This window comes from Cygnus olor, chromosome 1, assembly GCF_009769625.2.
Source record: "Cygnus olor isolate bCygOlo1 chromosome 1, bCygOlo1.pri.v2, whole genome shotgun sequence".
NCBI classification, from domain to species: Eukaryota; Metazoa; Chordata; class Aves; order Anseriformes; family Anatidae; genus Cygnus; species Cygnus olor.
Genome location: NC_049169.1, coordinates 38,529,123 through 38,544,005, shown reverse-complemented (window position 1 = coordinate 38,544,005; position 14,883 = coordinate 38,529,123). Strand labels below are relative to the sequence as shown.

The 14,883-nt window shown below is 41.3% G+C and overlaps 1 protein-coding gene across 11 annotated transcripts in view; it reads right to left on the bottom strand.

The window, feature by feature from the left end:
* Positions 1 to 14,883, bottom strand: part of CNOT2 (CCR4-NOT transcription complex subunit 2) — a 92,949-nt gene that overhangs the window by 36,227 nt on the left and 41,839 nt on the right. For 6 of the 11 annotated variants that reach the window (XM_040553199.1, XM_040553191.1, XM_040553226.1 and 3 more), the window contains 2 exons: positions 3,300 to 3,422; positions 1,860 to 1,907 (listed from right to left, as the gene is read on the bottom strand). In XM_040553199.1, coding sequence (XP_040409133.1) covers positions 1,860 to 1,907; positions 3,300 to 3,410 — 159 coding nt within the window. In that variant the 5' untranslated portion in view covers positions 3,411 to 3,422. The remainder of the gene's footprint in view (positions 1 to 1,859; positions 1,908 to 3,299; positions 3,423 to 14,883) is intronic. The other 5 variants (XM_040553254.1, XM_040553262.1, XM_040553218.1 and 2 more) reach the window with 1 other exon arrangement.

The window sequence follows — 14,883 nt, the reverse complement described above, 5'->3', positions numbered from 1 at the left end:
AGCACTGCCGTGGGGAGCCTGTCCCAGTGCCACCCTCTGGGTGCAGAACCTTTCCCTAACACCCAGCCTGACCCTCCCCTGTCCCAGCTCCATGCCGTTCCCTCGGGTCCTGTCGCTGTCCCCAGAGAGCAGAGCTCAGCGCCTGCCCCTCCACTCCACTCAGGGAGCTGCAGGCCGCCATGAGGCCTCCCCTCAGCCTGCTCTGCTCTGGGCTCAGCAAACCAAGGGACCTCAGCTGCTCCTCATACCTCTTCCTCTCTAGACCCTTCTGCATCTTTATAGCCCTCCTTTGGACACACTAATAGTTTTACGTCCTTCTTATGCTGTGGCACCTAAAATCACACACAATACTCGAGTCATAGAATCATTAAAGTTGGAAAAGACCTCCAAGATTATCTGGTACAACCACCCTTATTCTACTCAAAATTTGAGGAAGGTTTCAGTATGTTCTTCTGCTTTGAATGCAAACGTGTAACTCAGTAACAACTCCTTGGAAAGCAGTAACTTTTACAGTGTCTGAATTCGTCACTTCAATAAAGTTACACAAAGTAAAAAATCGACCACCACCTAATCACTTCAATACAATGGCAAATTCCCACCAAGTTGTAGCCTTTCCCAAAGAGCAGTATTTAAGGAGGCCACACACAATGAGCTTCCCTCAGAGCTACTCTCTCTCAGGTTGAACAGCTCTACAGGATACATGAAGCATGTATTGATCAGGGATTTGTATGTATAGATGATATATTGGAGGAAAAAAAAAACACAACAAAATCAACCTAACTCAATTTCTACAGACTTGTATCTAAAACCTGTAGTACATTATATAAAGTTTTACCTGCTCTGAGTAAAGACGCACAAGAAACTGAAGATGAAAAGACGGAATAATTTAAATTGCAAAAAACGGCATAATGTTTAGACAGCTCTACTACAAAAAACACAGTGCAATTTTTCAATTACTGTTGCAAACAGACTGTGTGTGCTAGGTTTTAGTCTTTTTATTGCCAGTTGCATTTTCTGAATATAAAAGTGATTGTTGACTCATCTACCCCAAATTTCCTCTATGTTTTTTTCCCCCACATTTTGATATACTCTATTTCAATGTAAGCGTCAAGTTAGAAAGACTGAAAAATGTTTCAAAATCTAGAATGCTGGAAGTTTTTTCCACCAGGTGTTCGTAACACTGGATCCAGGTTTTGAACATGATCCTTTATTAGCTTACTCATTGAAAATTCTGAGAAAATTTGTTTTTGTCTGTCAGTAGTAAGTGTTATCCAAATAACAACACAATCAATATATTTATTGTGCCTTCATACACAGAACACCATCTTTTGTAAAACTCCAGTTGAAAAAGTATTTTAAAAAGAGTGTGACTAATTTTAGTTGGAAAACATTTTCAAAGCTGCAAAATTGGTGGGACAGTATCAAGAAAAGACAACCACCTCTGCAGATGTTCTCAACTGCTGTGAGCCACATGAGACACCAAAAGAACAAGTAATACATAAAATACATTTAAACTGTACATAGTGATCAAAGGTGTACAAGACAACATCAATAGCACCACCACATATTTATTTTGATCGACTTTTTAAAAAGTTGTTACAATAGCATGTAATATTTTAAGATTTCATAAGCATAAACTCAAAGTTGTAATGGTCAACAGTGAAGCTACACAGAAAAAAAATCCCTTAACAATGATTTGGAAATGAAACTTCGAAAAGCTTTTGCAAAAATCACTCTTCCATTTCCTGTTGGTACGCCATCACTCTTCTCTGCCAACTACAGCAGCTTCTATGCCCCATTTTGTTCACTTCTCCCACAAGCTTTCAGGATTTCTCATTCCTGGTGACTGGAACACCCACCTTCCTTCTCTTGAAGTCCCATCCTAAGATCCACTTCTGCAACGTTGCCTACAGAAAGAGTAGGCAACTAAAACACTCATTCACCATGTCAACAACGTGCCAAGCATCAGCTTTCACTGTGTAGACCATGCGGCATGGTCTCTCGCTTTACCCTTCTCACCACATCTTAATGATTTCTCCCTAAATGTATCAAATCTAGAAGTGGGAATTTAATATCTGAGAATCACTTTGGAATAACAGCATCTAATAGCATCTATGGTTTCTGAGAGTACTGGTTGCACCTTGAGGTAATGTGCAGAAAGGAAAGTACGCTCAGCATTACAAATATTCCACTGTATGTCTGCGTGCATCTGTGGTACATGCACATACGTAATTGAAATAAGTGTAAAGAAAATTAAGTTAAATAGGCTACTCTTTTCTATGTGTGTCAATCATTTGCTAGCTCACCTGAGGTTTCTCAAACTCACCAGAGTAACTTACGAAACAGAATTGGAAAGCTTCATTTAAGCATTTTTTGCACCACTCATCTTTAAATAATAAAAAAAAAAGCCTTGGCTCTAGACCGATTTCATCCTATCCTTGAAAAGCTAGAATAATTTAAACTAAACATTTTCTATAGGCTGTTTATAAAATTTACACAGGTCAAGGTCTATCAGGACTACGTTCACTTTGCTATTAAACCATACATATTTCTGGACAGCCATGGAAGCAGACTTAAAGCAATGACACCCTTTTAAAAATCTGATGGGAAAGCTTTTTTTTTTCTTTTTTTTTAGTTATAAAAGAAAATCCAACATTTACGCTGTGTACAGAGATCAAATGCACGCCTACCTGGCCATGGTATTACTGACCTTCAGGTGACATGAACTTTAAGTCATGCTTTCAGTCTTTTTCTCCCATATATTCCCACAAGCCGCTCCACATAAAATGGAAATACTTCACTGGCTTATTTATTTGCTCTAATAATAAATAGTTTAAGTAGTGCCAATGAAGTTCTAACATACAATAACGCATTACCAAGGGAAAAAATGTTTAAGAACAACTGTTTTTGTAACTTTGTACCACTACGAGGTGAGAAACGCCTAACTTAGACTACTTGAGCAGACAAACAAGCTGCACAAGGCATTGTCAGAAACAGCAAAGAGTTGAAAATGAAAAATGCAAAAAAAAAGAACAAAAACACTTTAGACAACATGTAAACACTAAATATAAACAATGATCCGATTTAAGTTACAAATACAATTCTTAAAGATGAAAAAACTAAAACCTGGCAAGACTATGACTGACGCTTTATATGTGTAACACACTAAAATTAAATCCCTTGCCACTGAAAACAGTCATTCACAACTTAAAACTCGATGAAGCCCTTCCTCGCATACATTTCACGTGCTTTAAACTACCCCGCTATTAAAAGATGAAAAACAATCTTATTCGACTTACATCTTTTTCTGACCGATGTGGGAACATCGACGATTGGCTGTAGTACATGTTTTCATCATGGTAGTCACCATCAACCCCCTCTACAAACTTCTTCCTTGAAGCACCAAACATGCTGTTTGTCACCTAAAGAATAAGAAAAAAAGATTCTATGTTACATATGGTTTGGTTTGCCACGTACTTGAATATTATACATTTTGAATACACGTATGTAAGGATTATTTAAAAATCGCTTTCAGAAATTTTAAAATTCCTCTAAAAATCTTTTCTGTATACTGCCAGCGTAATGGCTAGTCCACCTAGGATTTTCATCTGACAGAAACATCTATTTCAGAAGGGACTGGGGTGGGAAGAGGGGACGGGGTTTGGTTTTGGAAGGGGTGTTGGTTTGCCCCATGGCCTTTCACTCAGGTTTACTGAAAGTTACAGAATGTCAGATAACATGCCAGCAAGAAGAAAATTGAAGAACGTTCTTTAGAGCTCAGTCACCTTTAAAAAAACAGCAAAATAAAAGTAATAAAAAGGACAAAAAAAAGAATCCATGAAATCACTGCCATGTCTCAACACCACAACTTTGTAGAGGACAAAACAAAAAAAAACCTATTTGACCCTGCCGTCAGATCTATGATGAAGTAAGAGCGAGTTGAGCTTAACCACACTTAACAGTGACATCAAGATTGGCAAAATTACTGCATCCATCCATATAGAAAAATACACTAGATGTTATTTTGCCCTTACTCCCAGAGGCACATACACACAGCTGCTAAGTCACGAACTTGAAACTGAAGAAACAGCAACCACGCAGCTGTTCACAGAGCCATAATTCATGAGAAAATTTCATCCCACAGTAAGGTCATACAATGTCGCTACAGGATCTGCTACATAACAGTGCATATTTATGCACCTGACTTTTTATTTACGTAAAAACACGCACTGCTGTCAGATTGCTAATCCGCCTGGCTACAAAACACTAAGAGCACCGTGCAGATGTTCAAAGCACCTAAACGACACATACTGGCCAGCACCGTGTGGCTGGCCCCATTTCTTGTAGGGTACAGAAGACTGGAGAGAGTGCAACAAACAGGAGGCAATCAAACACTGTGCACCTTCACGCGGATCTTTAACATCTTGCGAGATAAGAAAGGCAAATTGCAGTTAGCTTACGAAATGCTCTGAGCTGTAAGATTTACTATCACTACTGACAGCATCTGCTAAACTTGAAAAACACAAGACCTTAAAAGTGTCCTTTTGCACCACCTTGGCCTCACGCTTGACATTGACCGAATTTCAAAACATTTTTTCTGGTCAACTGCAACAGGAGTTACTTTTCAGCTCAAAATCCTCTTATCCTTACTGCCACAAATTTACTCCGCTATTCCTCGCAGAGCGTGGCTTATTCAAATTTCACTGACTAAGATTTCTAGGCAGTGTTTGGTAACACGAGCGCTCCTACACTATTAACAACTTATCCTCGTGATTTCAAAGTCACAGCACTTTTGAGTAAGCGTAGAGCGAACACTTTGGATGAATGCAATATGGGTGTGATCACAGAAATTCTCTAAATTTTCAGCTAAACAAAAGCCTATTCCGCTATTCCTACACGAGATTTTCAGTTATTTAGACTACTGATGTCTCAAAAAATATATATATAATCTATTAAACACATATAAAGGCACGTAAAGGTACTGTGCATCTTCTCCAGATGAAACTTGCACATTTCTGTAAACACCATAAAATACAAATGTGAAGTCCCAAACTGCTTGAATGTATCCAGCTGACTTTCACACTTATAGGGAAGCTTTCATTACACTATAAGCATATCCCACTATGCTAATCCCCTTACAATGCAATTATCACCTACCAGCTGGAATGGAGCATTTAACAGGCTAAGGGGATTATCTTGTCCTTTGCTCTGCCTGAGTAAAGTGCGGAGAGAAGAGTGGCTGGCTTTCACCACCGTAAAAACGATAATGAAATGTTTTGGTGAAGCTATCCCCTAGCAATGAGGAGAAGCTCAGCTTATCAGCCAACTACAGCTTTTGAAAAGGTAAAAATGCGGTTTTGCACAAGTCCCTAAGAATTTTACAGTACTCTTAACATATACCTGGGATAAGAGGAGACTATTTATTTATCTATTTTGCCAAGTAGCCTTCTCTTGTAATACATCCTTTCATCATCATCATAAAAAATGTACTTCTATTTTTGTGATAGTATTTTAAAACTTGTGACTGAAAGCAAGTCACTGAGGCATACACCCTAAGGTATAACCAAAATGCCTCATTTTCCCCCTGTACAGCTTTTGGTCTCATTTCTGCAGAGGTTTGCACATGGCTGGCTACACACACACACAGAGTAAAGATTTCTGAGTCAGTGGGATAAGGTCAGGGCTTTGAGTCTCAAAATATGCTTAAAGCTGCCACAAGAAAGCTGGTATGCCAGCAGATGAAGTCTACACATTGAAAAGCTGGAAGATATTGTAACACTCTGCCCCAAAATAAAGATGTCCGAAAGATTATGTTCCATGCTGATAATTGTATAAGAAAGTGGCCCAAAAACTAATCAAGATTATGCCCAGAAGACTGATGGAACACACTGACATTAATACGGAGTCTTCCGCGTGCATGGGTATTAGAAGAGAAGAAAGCTTTTAATAGATAGATTAAATACTGCTGGTTTTATTGGCAACCCCTGTTTCTACTAACCCGAGCACACTGCTGAATCGAGGAGAACAGAGCAATGTTATCAGGATGCGTCTGAGGGGACGGGGGAAGCCCAAAGGCGCCCTGCCTGCAACACCACGCTGCAGCCAGCTGCTCTTGAGTCCTTCAAAAAACCGGGTAAGATCCCTAACTTCTGGGGGGCACCAGCACGTCTTCGCAGCGGCCTTTTTGTAAGCGATCACGTTGTTCAAGGCTGCCAGGTGCGGTGGCCGCGCACAGCCCTCCAGCAGCACCCCAGGATCCCAGGCTGATGCTGCAGCTGCCACACGCACCCCACTTAACTGGGGCTTGCTGGTAGGCGAGGGCTAACAGCCCATCCATCTGCCTCCCAGGAGTAGCTGGTGACAGCAAATGGCTGCCAAACTGGGTAAGAGCACCTCCCCCCGTGCAGGCGTTTATAGCGTTACGGGGGGTTTAGGCAACGACGGCGGCAGCGTTGCCAAACCAGCAGGCGGCATCTCCCTGCCCACACTGCCTTAACTCCAGCACTCGTTCCCGTCTTCATTAATCCGTCATGCTCCAAGTGTGTCTGCAGATACTGAGGAAAGGCTCCTACAGCACTGTTCCTAAGAAGGTCTGATAACAAATGGGGCAGATGCCCAGCTGGAACTTGGCTGCTTCCTTCTGCTGACAAGAAGCCACCAGGCAGCCTCCTCGTGTACCAAGACCACCGCTTCTTTTTATTACAGATCAATAGATCAGCATCCAATCAGCTACAAAAGAAAACACCAGCAAAGTTCATGCAGCACTTTAAAACACGTTTTAGATCATTTTGAAAGCAACAGTGATGTCAGTTTAGGTACCTTCCCAGGGTCTAGAAGGATGAGGTGAGCCAGCAGTCAGCTCTCACCCAGCAGTCAGTCCTCCATTCACACACACGTACATACACGCACTCGTATTTATGCCAACACCACCTTACAGAAGTGGTGCTCCAGCTGCATGGCATTTTTATTAAGTAAAGAACTCCTGTCTACTTGGCTTAATTTCACCTCTCTTACAATCTTGCGACAAAACTACTTTTCCTATTCTACTCCGGGAACCGGTCCTCCATCGCACAGAACACACGGGCAGAGCGACCACTCACTAGAAGAAAAAAAAAAGGTAAAAATGGTACACTGCCATCAATTTGTCTTCCACTATATTATTCGTAGCTTCGAGTCAATGCTAATCGAGCAAAATGCAGACCCAAGCCTGACAAGACCTTTAAATACTCCTGTTGACCATTTCCTACCACTAACTATTAGGGGTGAACTAAAAGCATCTAATGAGAAGTTTGCTGCTGTCATTGACCTTTACCCTTCAGATGAGCACATAACACATGACAACTAACAACGCTTCATTCTATGCTACTCTGACAGCGTACAGAAGTAAAAAATACAATCAGATGTCAAGAAACACTCTAGTATAGCGTGCTTCAGCACACACGAAAACTTGTTTGTTAGCAATAACTTCAACTACATTATTGGCACAGAATTTGTCCAAGGAAAAATTACTTAAAACTTTTTCTTAAGCTGCAAAAAGATCTTATTTACAATCATTTTTAAAATGGTGCTATGATTGCATATGGCATTACTTTAGCAGCTTGAAGGAAATATATTATCATTTTAAAATCCAAAAACTAATTATACCGCTGCTTCACAGTATTACTATAGGTAGTGCCCAAGGACAGCTCACTCACGACTTTAACACAGGGAAGTCAAAACTAAGAGGATACTATAAAATCCCCCTGGAGAAGGAATATTTTTAATTTTGCACAGAGCAGGAAAAATTGATCATTGAGTTAAAACTGATTAAACTCCTCATTATCATTATAAGAACTGAAAACTTTAAAATAATACAAGTTTTAAAAATAAACTTTAGGAGTTTGGGCAGTCTGTACTGCTCCTAATTGCCAAGGTTATTGTCAACATGCACACCACCATCGTGCCAGAGAGCAACTACAAGTTACAGTCTCTGTGCGATGTTCGGCAGCTTCCACCACCCTCCAGCCTAGGGCTTCTGATGTTGCTGTTTAGCTCTTAGGAAGCCAAGTCAGTAGTTTCCTCTATTTTTACTTCCTGTTACAAATCAATGTTTTCACGTAAGGTAACGTACTTGCGTATCTGAAGCAGCTACAAAAGAAAGCCTCAATGAGCTTTCCAGTGAAATGCAGGTGTCCATTCAATTAGCTATCACAAGTCACACACTGCTAACCACCAAACCCATCTGCAACTTAAGTCAAAACACAGAATTTGGAATTCCACCAGTTGGTGTTTTTGTAAGACAGCATAAATGTTATTTATAGGAAAAGCTGCTATCATTTATGAACCTACTTCTCAGTGTCAAAGATAATTCCAATTCAGCACAAAGTGGAACTGTTCTACAATAAACTACCAGCTTGCTTGATCCAAAAGCAACCTCAAATCCCAACCCTTTAGTGGGATATATGTAATAGTTATTAAACAAATGTACATGAGTACAAATAAAATAATATTTTTCACTTTCAGGATGAAAGAAAAACAAAACCTGAAGTTGAGACACTTTGTTCCCTCATTTAATTTCACAATCCCAGCTACTCCATTTCTCCAAGGTGACTTATAACCTCTACCAGAGCGTACTCAATGCTTACACCATGGTTACCCTTCAGGTAACAGCTCTGTCCTATCAACTTGGCAGAAACATTTTTTTGAATGAACTTTAATGAACTTAGTACTAGCACAGATTTGTACTCACTGTAAGAATACAATAGTAAAACATGGCTTTTGCCCATCTTCATCACTGCTTTTATCGTCTTTTAACTTAAAAATAGTTAGATAGGTTAAAATCTCAGAAATATCAGAAACTGAAATGAAGACGACCACAACATAATTGAGAAACAAGTCTGCCAAAGAAATGAGAAGAAATTAGAATAGCTTTTAGAATAGTGTCATAGTTTTTGTGTCATATAGTTGATAAATTCTTTTAATTAACTGAACTCTGTAGAAATCAGCTGCCATAAAACAACTTCCATTTACGGACTGACTTAAGTCTCCAAGTACTTCAAGATACCACCTCTCTCCTTAAAACACTACATGGTTTTTCCTTTCAGAAAGGAAACAATATGCCAGATGGCACACACAGCGACTTCTATGCAGAAACTCAAGAGCATGAAAGAGATAAAGGACATTCAGTTACGATTTCAAACTATCCTCCACTGACATTCTCAAGAACAGACATCTAAAAGCCAGTTTTCCAAGTGTTCATGGAGAACAGTAATGCTTTCGAAAGCTACATTAAAACCGTGAATCTGTGCTGTATGCAAACTATGCAGTTAAGTGCAAAAGTCACTAACATCAAACAAGCCACAGCAAAGCCACAGACATTCCCCTGACAAAGACCTACAAGCTAACTGTTTTAAACCTTTAACCATGCTTAACTACTATGAAACGAACGTTTTAAAACTCTCCCGAAACAAAACAACATAGCAGGAAGAACAACAGAAACCATCCCTCGTTAAAATAAAATAATCATCACCAAAATTACTAAAGCTAAACTAGAAAATTTAGATCATAGGAAGCCCCATTTGGTTTCATAACATGGTTGACACCGTGTCCATTCTGGGAGCGGGTTCTGCTCCCACTCATCACAAGCACTGGATTTGGAAGATGCAAGAAGCCAGCAGTGGTTGGAGCTATGACTGTTCCCTAAGCTGTGTGGATGCTTTTTATGGATCTGATCAATAAGGTGTGATCACAAAAAGAAGACACAGGCCAGGAAATAATCTTTGGACAAGCCATTCAACAGAATCCAAACGTAGGAAAGACATTTCAAAGATGTGAAAGGTAGCCAGCAAAGGAAGAGCAAATGAACTAGCACTCCATCTGGATCAGCCACAGAGAGAAAGCCAGAAGCTGCCAAACTCATTCTACCTTATTTAGCAAAGCGACCCAAGCAGAAGCAGGAGCGTGTCCCTCTGCAGACATTGCAATGAAGTCACAAGTTGACACTGGAACAGGTTGCCCAGGGAGGTGGTGGAGTCACCGTCCCTGGGGGTGTTCAAGGCAAGGTTGCACGTGGTGCTTAGGGACGTGGTTTAGTGGGTGACAGTGGTTGTAGGGGGACGGTTGGACCAGATGATCTCAGAGGGCTTTGCCAACCTTAATGATTCTATCATTCTAAGTTCTGAACGGCAGGGCACACACACACACTGCAAAAACGTGCAGCTGGATCATCTGCTGGAGAAACTGTTAAAGGATTTTTCAACCAAGCAGGGACAATGGTTACTCATCTGATATTATAAACCTGGTGTTACTTAGCCAGCAACAAGAAAAAAAGAAACCAATACACCATCTTCAACAGACTGTATAAAATATGAGTACATTTACCCACTTTCTCTCTTCCTGATGCTTCCAGTCCTTTGGAGTATTTACAGTCCATGTAAGACTGAGATTGGCTCTAGGCTGGATTTAACATAGCATTTTACAATATTAAGCCAGAAGTACTATACACTTGACGGTGAAATGCCCTTCAACTTAAATGCATTGTCGTAAAAATCATAGTTGAGAAGGAAGTGACAATTGTGCCAGTAACTTAAGTATCCTATATACTCGGTGATAGAAGTCAAATTCAGTATTATTTTAAGTATGCATGCAGTGGAAAAACAGCAAGAAACTTTAAAAAGAAAGTTTAAAGAATTACATACTAACATACTCCTGTTACCTACTTACATGACACTCACAGACATGCTATTTATAAATTGAGCTATTTTTTGTTGTGTTTTTTTTTTTTTCCAATTTTTTAAGTATGCTCTCAGTTGATGACCCATCAAGAAAACTATCAGCTTTTAAATATATACTGTGTGTATCACATTCATTTTTTGATTTTTTTTTCTGGGAATACCATCTGATCTGAAAACTGAGATATGCTAGGAAACCAAACTCAAGCAAAATTAACTTCAGAAAACAAACAAGCTTCTGAAGTACCTATGTTGTCAAGGGAAAACAGACCCCAACAAACAAAAAAAAGAAGGAACTGATATACAAATTTGAATTTCTAGAAAACAATTACCGTAGATCTGTCCATGGTAATTTTTTAATATGGAATTGAGTCAGTCTCAAAAAGGAGAAATTCAGCTGCCGAGTTTGCAAATAAAAATAATTTTAAAAAACGATACCTCAGTTTCAGTTTACAGGTCACCTGAGTCAGCCTAGCCAGACCAGGAACAATCCATTTTTTAATAGGAACAGTAAGAAACTGTGCTAATCAAAATGCCAAGAAAAATTACTGAGGTCATGAAACAGTGCAAAATCATAGCATCACCTGAGTTCTGGGAAGATAATCACATTTGCTTCAAATATTCTTATAACGACTGTATTTCTACAGTGGCACTTCTAGCCCCTGAAAGCTTATTATATGAGTTTCTTTCTACTGGTATTTAAACTCCAGCCGTACGAAAAATTCTCATTGGAAGACATCATTTCACCCTTTCTTGTGTTCAATAATCTTAAATTTGTCCCACTATGTAATTCAGAAATGCACTGGTTAAGAACTGCTTGCAGTTTTGACTAAAAATTGATTTCACAATTGAACATTTCATTTTGTCACATGGACTGCATTAGTGCTTTACAGTATTTTGCTGTAGACACAAACAACTTTTGCTGTATTTCAGAAATTAGCTTTTCATAAGAGATTAAAGACATCCTCCAATTCAGCAAGTTTCTCTCTTTGAATTCTATCTCAAGTTTTATGCCTGGCTTGACTTTCTATTAAAAAAAAAAAAGAGGCACAAAAAGGCATTTTACCCATTTGGAAGTTCTAGATCCCCTCAAGAAGTACCCTAAAGAGTCCCTTAATAGGGCATATATAACGGTAAAGTCCAACTTTAAAAGATTAAGAAATAAGCTACTGCGGTAAATTCTTTAGAAATAACTAAATCCTATCCTTTCCTCCAGTCCCCAAATAAGTTGGAATACAGCATTTTCTTAAATATTACAATACTCAGAGCTAATATATAAAAGTACAGTTTCTGTATTCAGAATTCGGATAAAAAAAGCCACTAGTTTCTCTCACCAAGCTTTAGGTGCTTCAAGCTAGTTCAGTTTCAGTCCTAAGGTGCTCCCATCTACACTTGCCATGGTAGCTGAAGCACCTTTACTTTAGAGCTTGTTCACGTCCTATCAACTTGGAAAGGAGCAGAGTAGGTACAGATATACATAAAATACCTGCAACGCTGTGTTCAGCCATGAGCAACCCATGGTGTCAAGGCAAGTATACTGTAACTCCTGCTCCCTAAAGGGGCGGGGGGGGGAACCACACCACTGAAACAAAAAAAAAAAAGTGTAGCCTTTATCCAAACGTGGGTAGTAATAGGCTACCTAAATGAATGACAATCCTGTGACAGAGCAGCAAAGTCAGCCTGAAGTGTAAGAGCCTGCTGCCAGCAGGACAGCAGTGACCTCAGACTTCCTGGCCATGCAGCCTCCAGCCCACCAAACTCCAAAGAACTCAGACAGGTGTGGGCAGCAGAGTCACTGCTCCTAATGTGCAAACCTGGAATAACATTTACCTTCCTCAGATGACTCACAGCTCCTGTCTTTTTGGCTACTGCAGAGCAACTTCTTGACTTAACATTACTCATCTGTCAACTGCTAGAACACATTGAAGAAACAACCCAAAAACGTTAGCTCTTGAGAGTCAACTATTTAAGCTGTTTCAGGAATCACACGCCAATCCATTGTGTCACTACGCAGACCCAAGTTTGTTGTTGTTTATTTGGGGAGAGGGGAGGAATTGTTTTTTTGCATAAGGGGGATGACATTGAGAAGCCTCCTGTCCCAGTGCCCGACCACCCTCTGGGTGCAGAACCTTTCCCTAACACCCAGCCTGACCCTCCCCTGTCCCAGCTCCATGCCGTTCCCTCGGGTCCTGTCGCTGTCCCCAGAGAGCAGAGCTCAGCGCCTGCCCCTCCGCTCCCCTCGTGAGGGAGCTGCAGGCCGCCATGAAGCCTCCCCTCAGCCTGCTCAGCTCTGGGCTGAACAAACCAAGGGGCCTCAGCCGCTCCTCATACCTCTTCCTCTCTAGACCCCACATCATCTTCGTAGCCCTCCTTTGGACACTCTCCAACAGTTTTATGTCCTTCTCATGTTGTGGCACCCAAACCGCAGACAGTGCTGGAGGTGAGGCCGCCCAGCGCAGAGCAGAGCGGGACAATCCCTTCCCTCGCCCGGCTGGCAGTGCTGGGCCTGATGCACCCCAGGGTGCGGGTGGCCCTCCTGGCTGCCAGGGCACGCTGCTGATATATATATTCATTTTGCTGTCAACCAAAATCAAAATATATAATCAAAAATTTAAAAATGCCAGCAGTAAGGTGTTCAAACAGGCCCTAAGTATTCTGAGCCTTAACTGCAGGATCTCAATTTATCCATGGGACACCTGCAGCTAGATGAACAAAATAAAATTGTTGAACGTGTGGTCTTGTCCCACATATGTCCTTAAGCCCAATTTTAAGGAGACAAACAACCAGTAAGTTCTCAATGGTATTTCTCTCCTGTTAGCAATTGCAATATCCAAGTGCTGTACCCAGACACATTTTCACAGCATCACTTCAGCAGCATATTTCAGTCTACTCGTACGCTTCAGTCTGGAATTTGCCTCTCTTTCCCTGCCTCATAGCTTTCCTCCCAAAACATGCCATCTCAACCACTACCTGCCCTCAGTCTGTTCTCCTCAAATCAAAACATGCTCCCATTCATTTTGCTTTAGCAGCCAAGAACAGCAAACTTTTAGAAAATAACCATTTCTTACACAGAAAAGTGGAGCATACATAATTCTGATAATTGGAGAAATAAACCCCTTAAAAAAATAATCACACCAAGCACATGCAAATTGCTCTTCTCAAAGGCCTGTTAGAACTGTGACAGATTCTATGCATTTCTCGTGGAAACAATAAAAGGTCTGTGTGACAAAAAAACTATGCATAGAAAAGTTGAGTTGGAAGGGACCTTCAGAGACCGTTCAGTCCAACTGTCTGAACGCTTCAGGGCTAGCCAAAAGTTAAAGCATGTTATTGAAGCAACGGGCACAAACTGAAGCATAGGAGGTTCTGACTGAATATGAGAGCGCATTTCTTTACTGTGGGGGTGACAGAACACTGGGACAGGTTGCCCAGAGAGGTTGTGGAGTCTTCTTCTCTGAAGATATTCAAAACCCACCTGAATGCCATCCTGCACAATGTGCTCTAGGTGTTCCCCTGGGTTGGGCCAGATGATCTGCACAGGTCCCTTCCAACCTCGACCATTCTGCGATTGAGGGCACTGTCCAAATGCCCCTCGAACACCGGCAGGCACGGGGCATCAACCACCTTGCTAGGAAGCCTGGTCCAGGGTTTGGCCACCCTCACAAAGAGATTTTTCCTCGTGCCCAGCCTGAAGCCCCCCTGGCGCAGCTCTGGGCCGTCCCCAGGTGTCCCGGGGAGCAGAGGCCGGCACCTCCCTCCCCGCTCGCCCTCCTTGGGAAGCTGCAGAGAGCCAGGAGGTCGCCTCTCAGCCTCCTTGTCTCCAGCCCAGGCAGCCCAAGGGCCTCAGCCTGCCCTCATGGGACACGCCTGCCAGCCCCGCTACCAGCCCTGTCACCCTCCTCTAGTGGCTTTCAAGCACCTTAACATCATTTTTACATTGTGGAGCCCAGAATGGCACACAGTATTCAAGGTAAGGCCACACCAACACTAAATGCAGCAGAAGAGTCACCCCTTCTGACCAGCTCTACTGTGTTTAAAGCATCCCAAGATGCAGTTTACCCATCTGGCTGACATGGCACACTGCTTACTCATGAAATGAAATTAGTGTTAGAACTACTTATATAATAATTTAAGTAATTTCAGATGAAAACTCAAGGGGGGAGGGGTGCAAGAC